This window comes from Melozone crissalis, unplaced genomic scaffold (assembly GCF_028551555.1).
Source record: "Melozone crissalis strain CALT ecotype California unplaced genomic scaffold, PUWL_Pcris_2 ptg000044l_1, whole genome shotgun sequence".
Lineage (NCBI taxonomy): Eukaryota > Metazoa > Chordata > Aves > Passeriformes > Passerellidae > Melozone > Melozone crissalis.
Window position 1 is genome coordinate 7,246,197 of NW_026535822.1, and position 9,223 is coordinate 7,255,419.

The 9,223-nt window shown below is 46.1% G+C and overlaps 1 protein-coding gene across 1 annotated transcript; it reads right to left on the reverse strand.

The window, feature by feature from the left end:
- Nucleotides 1–843: 843 nt before the first annotated feature.
- On the reverse strand, nt 844–1,839 carry LOC128942843 (neuropeptides B/W receptor type 2-like). Its single transcript, XM_054285486.1, has one exon. It carries the CDS (start codon nt 1,837–1,839, stop codon nt 844–846), a length of 996 nt encoding a protein of 331 aa, XP_054141461.1.
- Nucleotides 1,840–9,223: the final 7,384 nt, after the last annotated feature.

Genomic DNA, 9,223 nt, shown 5'->3' on the forward strand with positions numbered 1-9,223 from the left:
ATAATAGGCAAAATGCAATATATATAGCAAAGATATGGCACAAGTAGCATAAATTTTCTCTTGTGAAAGAAGGACCAGTCTCTTTATTCCCCCATGAGGTTTATTTCATTACTCACTCTTAAATAAATATGTATTTGACACTTTACAGGAACAACTAGTTCAAAATTATTTCTAACACAAGTTCTCACAGTTGTTATAGTATTTGTATGGTGTGCTGTTTGGCACCATTTTTGAGACTCAAATCTTCCTTTTGGTCTAAATTTAACAAGTCAGAAAAGAGGAAATTTGTGGTGGGGTGGAAGATGGACAATCCTTCAAAATCAAAAGAAAGCCATAACACACAGGAACATACACGAACATTGAAAATAGTTTCTTTTCTCTTCTAAATACTCATCCTCTCTTTTACAGATGTTTCATTGAAAGTGCTCATTAGCTCTGCTCCATTAAACAATCCTCCCTAACAACTCAGTGATAAAGAACTGAGCTTTGCACTCCTCTGGAAATTGGTCTCCAGCCCGTCCGTGCTGTACAGCAGATGGCAATAAACGACCACTCTGTGGCAGAAGCACACCCCTGAAAAGGAAATGTTCTGGCCTTAGTAATTCAGAGGGTGAAATTAAAATCAGGGTCTAGAAATGCAAGTTGGTGGGAGCAAAGAGGGGAAATACAAGAGCTGCAAGTGGGCAGGACAAACCCTGTTGCTGATGAGGGTTACAAACAGACCACACATTACATATAAACCAAAGAAAGGACGTTGTGCATTCATTGGCCACTCCTCCAGTCTGCAAAGTTTCTCCTGAAAAACCCTGGAAGGGCAGGGACCTGCCAGCCCCAGCCCCCTGTTCAAGAAGTTCTGCATTCCAGCAGCTTCCGGAAGCTTTTCCAAAAACTGTCATCCAGGAAAGCGTACAAGAAAGGATTCAAGCATGAATTGGCATAGCTTAGGCTGGTGATGAAGTAGGATATCCCAATGACCATGGAGGTCTGGGGTAAGTCAGTGGTCAAAGCCACGACGGTAGCCAGGTGGAAAGGGGTCCAACAGAAGAGGAACACAGCCAGGACTATGAAGACCATGATGGTGACTTTCTTCTTGGCTTTGTCCAGGGCTCTGGCATTGGAGTTCAGGTGCATGTTCCTCAGCTTGTAGAGCATCATGGTGTAGAGGATGCAGATGGTGGATAGTGGAATGGCAAAGTCAAGGATGAGGGTGTAGATCCTGCTGGCTTTGAACCAAAACCTCTCTGGCTTGGGGAAATTGAGACCACAACTCTTGATCTCCAGGTCGTCAGTGTAGACATTGGCAAAGATGATGAAAGGGAGGACTATGATGGTGACCAGGATCCAGATGCACAGGCTGACAATCCTGGCTGCTCGGTACGTGCGGTGGGGCATCCTCTTGGACCTGACCGTAGCCAGCACCACCAGGTACCTGTCTATGCTCATCACTGTCAGGAAATAAATGCTGGAGAAGATATTGTAGTGATCTATGGACAAGATGACCTTGCAGAGGATTTCTCCAAAGGGCCAGTAGCGGAGGAGGTGCTCTGCAATATTGATGGGCAAGACAAGGGTGAACAAGTCATCAGGGATAGCGAGGTTCAGGATGAACATGTTGGTCACAGTCTTCATCTTGGGGGCCTTGAGGATCACATAGATGACAGCAGTGTTGCCTGTGAGCCCCACCGCACAGATCACAGAGTAGATCACGGGCAGGACAATGTAGAAATCAGCTGCCTGCTCTTGGAGGGTGAAGTTGAACCTCATGCTGTTTTCCAGGTAGCAGCTGTTGCCTGCGTTGCTGCAGGAGCTGTTCAGATCATCCCAAAAGATGTTTCCCATGCCTATTGACCACAGACCACCTCCAGATACCACTGAAAGCCTCACTAGCCCAGAAGTGAGAGGTTTTTTGCTTGGTTGGGATATTTTTCCCCTCCTGTGAGAAGCAGCTGTTACCTCATTTAGATGTAGCTTATTTTCAAAGGTGAGTTGTGAGGCTTCTTGGACCACCTAACTTACCTCTCCCCCCCGTTGGAGAAGTTAGATTTTGAAGTGGTGATGGGAGAAGAAAATGTTTGGAAGACATAAGGCTCCATGAACCAAGAAAACAAGAGAATAATGTCTTTCTGAAGAAGTCAAGGAACTCTTCTTTCTGAGAGCATTCCGGTGAGCTTTGGCTTTTCTTTGCTGGGGGAGTTGAGCGGCTCTCATTCAGCTGTCTAAAGTGACAGTTCTTTTGGGGCTGGCAGGAACAAGGAGGCAGAAGGGGGAATTTCGTGCCTGGCTGGCTGTTCACAGCCCTTGGAGGACTGGAGGGATGGCTGCAGTTTCTCTGGCACAGCTCTTGCTTTTCGTGCTGGAGCAGAAGCGTTCCAGTGGTTAATTAGCGCCTGCCTTTGTGTGGAGTTCAGGCTCTTCATGGACAGCGATTTCACAAACAATGAAGAAGTTTCTGACACTGCTACTCCCCACTCCCAGGGTCCCCTAGCAAAAGAAGGAGGGGGAAAAATAGTTCAGGGAGTATTTCTGAAATTAACATTTAAAGGGGATTTCCCTGCAATCAAAGTACACCTTTAAGCAAGGGTGAGTTATGAACTTACTCACTCTGAAAACCATCCCCAGTACGAACAACTGGCAGCCCCCCAAATTTGGCACAGATAGACAAAGCTGTACATCTCAGAAGTTCAGGATTAATCGGGGAAGAGAGAGAAAAGTACCCTGAAAGAGACACAGCAGGAATCATCTCACCTGTAGCAGTCACCACATCCATCACTATTGCCTGACCCATACTTCCAAGAATTCCTCCACAGGGAATTAACAAAAAGCCGACCCCTACCCCCCTCCACCTTGAAGATCAAAGGCTTGGCAACCGGTCCCAGGCTCTGCAGAGAGAAGTGCCTCACTTCTCCTGCCTTTTGTTGTCGCACAGCAGTAAAGTGAGCTGGACTGCCGGCGCTGGGGATGGGGAGTGAAGTGTCCCTTACCTGGGAAGCGGCTCCTCTGCCTCCTCCAGCACCTGCTGCTCTCACTGGTGAGCCTCTTCCCTCTGATCCGAGCTGGAGGAGGGTCTCTGGGCTGCTGACGTATGGGGATTTGCAATCAGATCAACACGATGCTTCTGTGTGTGCGTGTTGTGTGTCTGACCAATTAGCACTTGCTCGGATCGGGGAAGGGGGGAAACAAGGGTTTTCTCTCTGCAGGGTTATTGAAAGAGTAAATACGGTGAATGTTTCCTTCAGGAATGAGGGAGATGTGGAGGGACACAGGCAGCACTCAGGACTGGCTAAGTGAGGGATGAAAGGATGGGAAGCAGGGGGTTAAACTGCTTCAATAGGGAACAGTGGCTGGTTTTAACAAAGGGAGCAGGAGGAGGGTGAGCTACATTACAATGCGCAAAATAAACAAATAAACAGATGTACCTTGCCAGATCTGTGCTGTTTTCGGCTGCTCTGGGGGAGTTTGGCTGAGTTCCTCCAGCTGGGTCTCTGATCCGGCTTTGGAAATCCAGTGAAATCCTTCAGATGCGCATCAGGAGGTGCAGGAGTCCCGTGAAGCTTCTTGGAAATGCACCCCAGGTTATAGAGCAACAATGTAAGATCACTTTACCAGCATGTCCCTAAAGAAAAAAAAAAGAAAAAGGAAATCAAGAGTCTTTTGATTCTCTTTTAGTCTTTTAAGTATTGCCTGACCTTTGTTTCGAGACAAAGCAAGGGAAAACAGGAATCCATCACTGCCATGCCTGGCAGAGTGCATTAAACCAGGAGGGCCAGCTCATAGATCTGAGCCAGTAGCCAAGAAGAGTGTCTGACTTTGCTCCTCTTTTTGGATGTTTTATATTCTTCTGGCAAGATTATTGTGCACCAGTAGCTGGGTGGGAGTAAAACATTTCATTGCACTTCTTAAAGACATGGCTATAACCGACTTCAGCAGATGGGATTTTTTTTTTTAAAATGTAGAACTCTTCAAGATATTTCCTTGACCAAAATCTAAGCAGACATTGGGCTTAAGGAAAATGAAACAGGAATTATATTGTCCAATTATATTGGATAGGAATGATATGGATGATACTTCTTAAGATGAAACACTCCTGGAGCTTTCTTCTTGCCTGTTTTGGGAAAGCTGGTGTGGTTTATAAGGAGTTGTAAATGAAGCAAGGCTTTGGTAGGTCTGCAGGGGGAATGCAGTTTCCAGGAATTGCTGTTGTCTTTTTTCAGAGAATAGCATACAGAAGGCAGAAAAATTCAGGAGAATGTGATGTTACATTTGCTGATCTGTAACTATTCCCTGGGACAAAAGGGTTTTAAAGTATTTTTCATCCACAATCCTTTGAGGCTTTCTGTTTTTCAGCATAAAGTATATCTCTGGTCTCTGGGATAGTTTAAAAGCTGTTCTTTTTTTCCCAGTCTATATTATCTTGGAATTAGCTGCCATGGCCAGGGGTTGTGTGCCTGGGTGCTGTGTGTTTCAGGAGCTGTGGTGCTGATGTTCCTTGTGCTTTTACCCTTGCCTTGTGCCTTACTCCTCATTATCCATAGTGAACATGCTCTCCGTGCCTTGGTTAGGATGTGCTTGATTAAAATAACCTGTCAGAGATGAGATGGAGACTAATTAAAGCTCATTGCCTGGTGTGGGTAGAGGGGCTTTTGCTTATATGCCCCAATCAAATTACTGGCACCTCCTTTCAGAACTCCTTGCCTGGTTCTCCAATAAAACTTGTTTGCTTTGGGGAGGACAATTGCCAACAGATCTAAATTCATGTAGGGGATTGCTTTGCAGTAGGAACTGTTCTATCAACAGAGAAAATATTTCTTCTGTGCATCTCTGGGCTCGACCAGGGCCAGGGGCTGTGCACAGGGGAAACAGATCTATTTATATTGGTGTGATGAGGAGTGCTTGGAGAGAATGTTTTACTCTTCTTGTCTTCTCTGGCTGGGCATTCCTTGATTATAAATATTACAGCGGCATAAAGCCCTGGAAATCACTGGTTTGGAAATGCTGCTACAAAGGGCACGAGCTGCCTGGACCTATTTTTGTGCCAACAGCTCCATCATCAGCACAGTGCAGCAGGGACAAAGCGTTTATTCCTGGCAAATCTGTGCCATGGAGATGGACTTTGCCTCTTGAAGCCATGTTCACACTGTGCTGCTTGGGTCAGCTGTGCAAACAAAGAAAAGGCAGCGTTTTAGGGAGGGGAAATCCCTGCCAATGCTAAATCAGTGCTGCTTTATTGCCTTCCTAAAGCTGATGCGCTGCTGGCTCCAGACAAAGGCCATCCACTATTTTGGAATTATGGACAACCTGCTTTGTTGGGCTCCTGCTGCTGTCAAGGAGTCAAGTTCATCTCAAGGACACAGATATACAATCAATAATCTGTTTACCAAAACAAAATGTTCTCGGCTGGCTGTCTTGCAGTCACTGGTTATTAAGGTGATTTATTTGTATGAAGTGTTCAGGCTTTTAAAAGCATTGCAGGTTAATAATAGAATCAGGGAGTAGTTTGGGTTGGAAGGGACCTTTAAAGGTCATCTAGTCCAACCCCCCTGCAATGAGCAAGGACATCATCAACCAGATCAGGTTGCTCAAAACTCAACCATCCCACCTGACCTTGAATGCTCCCAGGGATGGGGCATTTACCACCTCTCTGGGTAACCTGTGGTAGTGCCTCACCATCCTCATTGTAAAGAAATTTCTTTCTTATATCTAATTTAAATCCACCCTCCTTCTGTTTAAAGCCATTCCCCCTTGTCCTACCACAACAGGACCTGCTGTCCTGAAAAATGTCCAGAACTGATTACATCAAATGGGCTGAAATTGCTTCTGGTAAGGTAAGTGTGCCTGGTCAGGCTATTTGTAGGATAACACTCACCCAAAAAGCTGGGATGTCCTTCTGCTTCCCCCCAAAACCTTCCCAGCCTTATTGAGCCAGGCTGGCTTAGGCAGGTGATGGTGCTCACCTTGTAGGACAGCTCAGGGAACCAGGCAAGAGCTGCAGGGCAAATGTCACCATCGGTAAACTGGTGAATTGTGGCAAAGAAAGTGCTTTTGAACGGTGATAATTGTCACAGATCCAGGGACTGGTGACACATCCTGCCCGCCTGAAAGCTGCAGTGAAGGCAAAGGGGTTCAGGAAGCGATTTAAGGAAAATGGGAGTCCATAAACAGCCTGTTTTTGTCAGGGAAAGCATATATCAATAACTGCCCCGTCTGGCTCTGCAGGGGAGCAATCCACACAAACCGTGCAGCAATTTCCTCAGACCAGCTGTGATGGGGAATAAAAGCTGCAGCCCTGGGAGCTGGTGGGTGGCTGGCTGGAGCTATTTGCTCCCTGCCAGCCAGGAAAGAGGTTGGGAGGCTCCTGCAATGGGTTACCCTCATTCCCAGCACTTCTTGGAGACCCTGGCTCTTTTACCACACCTTCCCCAGCCCCACCAGTCGTGGAGGGAAAGTGGCATTGCAAGAGGCTGCCTGGCTGCCAGCAGGAGCTGTGCTGGCAGGTGTGTTAATTAAGGGAGCTCTGGTAGAGTACTGGTGACAGTGGGAGCAAGGACACGGTGCCAGTCTTGCTGCAGTTAATACCTAACTGTGAGAATCTGAGTGCAGAGGGAATGCTGCTTTCAACACCCTCGTTTCCTCTCCCACTCCCCCCTGGTCTGGGTTCCAGCAGCCTTGCTCCAGAGAGAAATTAAAATCTGCTTCCATTCCAGGATGCTTTTACTCTCCAGCATTTATTCCTACTTTTCTCCAGGGCTGGAAGTGAGGGCGTACTTTGGTTGGTTTGCTGCCCTGAGCCAGCTCAGTGTCCTGAAAGCAGAGCCCTTTGGAAGAGGGAGATTTCTGGAAGTGGACTGTCCCTTTTCCAGTGCTGCTCATCACCTTTGTGGGGTGTGAGGGGCTCAGGGCAGTGGCTGGGGCTTCCCTTGTGTCAGTGCTGCCATGAGGAGAGGGCAAAAACTGTCCTATGGCTCTGACTGTGCCAGAGGTGCTGCTGCCTCATCCTCCTGAACTCTGGAAGCAGGAGAAGCTAATCTGCTGCATCCATCTATGGGTCAGTTAGTCCTCTGGACTTGGAGCTTTTGTGCTTCCCTATCTCAGAGTTCTTCCATTAGCCCCCGTGAGTGACAACTTTTGTGTAATTTGTCTGTGGGACCTGTGAGGAAAAAGCCTTGGATGTGATGGGATCTGGTGCTGCAGTACTCTGGGGTACAGCTGATTGCTTCCTTTTGGAGTTCTCTTGGCCATGGATTTATTAACAGGGCTCTGTTTCCTGCTGGTTGCCTTTATCAGATGTGCACAGAGTGTGTGCAAGGGCATTCCTCAGCACAGCTGAAGATTAAAACATAAGGAGGAATCCTAGTTTGAAAGGATGAGAAAACAAAACCAAAATAAAAAGATATTTTTTACCCAAAGTTAGCGTGAGTCAGCAGGTAGGAATCAGCTCTTCCCTGGATCCCTGTCCTTCCAGTGCTGCTGGCAGATGAGGGTGTCCTGCAGTGCTGTGATCCATCAGCATTCCTGGCAGGAATATACATTATTTAGTTGCCATTAAGCTGGTTGTAACACAGCTGCTAAGAGCCCTTGGTATCTGCCACGTCCAAGTGAGAGGAGTTGTTATTTTGACTTTTTTAATGCCATCTGAACTTTCACTTGTGCAAAGTCACCCTTCTGTCATTGCTTGACCTGCTTGGAAAAGCTGTGACTCTTTACAAACATCAGCACTGCAACAGGGCTATAATGCATCCTTGGAAAAACAGCCAGGAGCCCTTCAGGGATCTCACCGGGGAGCAGGCTCTGTGCAATATATTCCAATATCTCTAAGCAACAGCTTAATGTGTTGCCTTGTCTGCTTAAGTAGCAGAGCTCCTCTGGCCTAAAAGCCTCATCACCAGAGGGTTATGGAGTGCAAATTGCTGCTGAATGAATTTGCTGCTTTGTTCACTCTGGTTTCCCCTCCCTTTTGTGTGTGCTATGACAGTGAAATGACTCATCTTCACCTTAAGATCATGTTTTGGAGAAATGGTCTAATATTTTGTACAATGCTCAATGTAAAAAACCCCAAACCAACAAAACAGATGAAATCTGTTTCCTGGAACAACGTTTTCCAGTGCAATTACACAGAGCCAGCTCCTTTCTCCACACTCTTTTGGGCAACAGACATTGCGGAGTACAAAGTTTACAATACCATCAACTATTGTAAGGAAAAGAGGGAAAAGCAGAAGGAAAAGAAGCAAAAGCAGGTTTGAGCTTAGTGAAACCTGATTCTGGCTTTGGGCTGCAATAATTTATTACAGCTCTGTTTTACAATTAATGCCAGCCTGACCTACTTAAATAGAACATCATAATTCTTGTGGCCATGTATGTGGTCATGAAAATTCAGTGCTAAGAGCGTGAGCCATGTTGGTTATGTCAGTGTGATGGAGAAAAATGTAATTTGGATAACTCAGGTGGATTGAGTAGGAAATGGTGTGCTATAAAATGCATAAAAATAATTTAAATGCAAAAGATAAAAGGAAAAGGGAAGGGATTACTGCAAGATGGGGTTTATGGCTGGTGCTCTCTGCTTATCGGGACCCCATGGTCATGGCCATAGTGGGGATGTTAGGGACTGGATTCAGTGTGGGTCCCAGAAACAGCCAAAACAGCAGTGACAGTCAGGAACACCTGGCTCTCCTTTCTTTAAAATCTGATTTCAGGCCCAAATTTAATTCCCTGGGGATTTAAGCTGTGAGACCTTTGAGTCTGTGTGCTGGGTAAATAAAGCCCCCATCAGAAATCATATTAATGCAAATTATAGGTGACCACACCAAAAAGAAGTTTTGGATGCTTGTGGAGGAGAAGCAGAAAAAGCAAGGAAATAAAGATACTTCTGTGTTTTCCACAGGGAATAATTTCTGAAGTGCAGAGCTCCCCAGGCCATGCAGGGCCTCCTGCCAAGGGGAATGATTTCAGACAAGTGCTGACTGTGTGGGAGAGGGTGTTTTGTGTTGGAGGGCTGAGTTATCACTGAAGTTTTTCACTTCTAATACTTGGTAATATCAGTGTCATTTTGTCAGTAAGGAGCACACTCAGTGTCTGAGACATCGCCATCTCCACCTGCTTCACAATTCCACTTGAAGGCAGATGAAAATTATTTCTTTGTAAATGATGTGTTTTCAACAAATTCTGCAAACCCTTGCTGAGGCTCCTTGCCATGAAGTTGATTTTCTATTTATTTTTTCCTATTTTTTTT

Excerpts from the sequence above, each read along its gene's own strand:
- LOC128942843 (XM_054285486.1), bottom strand. The coding sequence starts at position 1,839 with ATGGGAAACATCTTTTGGGATGATCTGAACAGCTCCTGCAGCAACGCA.